Source organism: Rhea americana, unplaced genomic scaffold (assembly GCF_003343005.1).
Source record: "Rhea americana isolate MKP2758 unplaced genomic scaffold, rheAme1 scaffold_219, whole genome shotgun sequence".
NCBI lineage: Eukaryota > Metazoa > Chordata > Aves > Rheiformes > Rheidae > Rhea > Rhea americana.
In genome coordinates, this window is record NW_028186326.1 from 328,136 (window position 1) to 329,188 (window position 1,053).

General features: G+C 42.5%; 1 protein-coding gene across 1 annotated transcript in view; it reads right to left on the minus strand.

Annotated features, from left to right (window-relative positions):
• Positions 1-1,047, minus strand: part of EEF2KMT (eukaryotic elongation factor 2 lysine methyltransferase) — a gene marked incomplete at its 5' end in the record, with an annotated part of 6,578 nt that extends 5,531 nt beyond the window's left edge. The window contains 2 exons of the mRNA XM_085305317.1: positions 416-478; positions 949-1,047. Coding sequence (XP_085161443.1) covers positions 416-478; positions 949-1,047 — 162 coding nt within the window. The remainder of the gene's footprint in view (positions 1-415; positions 479-948) is intronic.
• Between the last annotated feature and the right edge of the window lie 6 nt (positions 1,048-1,053).

Sequence of the window (1,053 nt, forward strand, 5' to 3'; positions counted from 1 at the left end):
TTTTTTTTTTTGCTGCCTTATTTGTGTGTTTGAACACAATAAATGTTTATGAATGCTGCTAATGGTGATTTAGATCACCGATTTTCTTAATAATTAGAGCACCATTTTGATGAGATCAGCTTGTTTGACTTGTGCATGGCATTAAAGACAACTGTACTCAGATAGGCACAGTGGTCTTTAATTTTGGTGCTAATGATGAACAGCCAAATAACATGAATAAAAGAAWACTGCCTGTTTTGTTGGGCCCAAAGAAAAACAGGTATGAGTTCACCATCCATCTAATTATCAAAAAACAGTGCAAGGCAGCAATTTTTTTTTTTTTGCTTACATTAAGGGGCACCATATGGTCAGAACAGTTTTAGCATGCTCTATAGTACATCTGTAGATGTCCTGACGTTAAGTTAGTCCACATTACCTTGTGCAGTATATCTAACAGCAGTGAGGAATCCGATGAAGTCTTTAGTTCTTGTTCAAGTTCCTAAAATGGGGGGGGGGAGAAGGGGAAGGAGAGAATTTTCTTCATCYTATTTGATATGCTACAATTCAAGCATGATAAGCGCTAATTAGAAAATAAAAGCCGCCCATATTCTGCACAGTAGGAAACAAAGAAGCTGYGGAGGATGACGGTAACATAACCTATTATGCATTAAAAATAGATCTTTACTAATTCATAAGAAAAGCAGTACAAGTCAAAGGTGAAAATCAGGGGACGAAACCRTGCATTTTCCTGCACTGACGAGCGAAGCCTCTCGCCCCAGTGAAGCCATAAATACTGAATCGCTCCTCTAGGAGCAGAGCCGAGTACCTTGTTCTAGAGGCTGCGAACTTTGGGCTCCGTCTGTGACCAAAGATGCTGAATTGCACATCAATTTATCACACTCACTGCTGTGAATCAAAAGCCTGTCCCCACATCTGCTATTTCTATATACAGAAATATATACACGTTACATTCTCTGCAGCAAGGCAGGCCACTCTCCTGAGTCGCTTACGTGACTGCCCGCACTGCAGTCCCGGGCAGCGGCCCGCAGGGCCCGGGCGCCGCCGCCTGCCGCC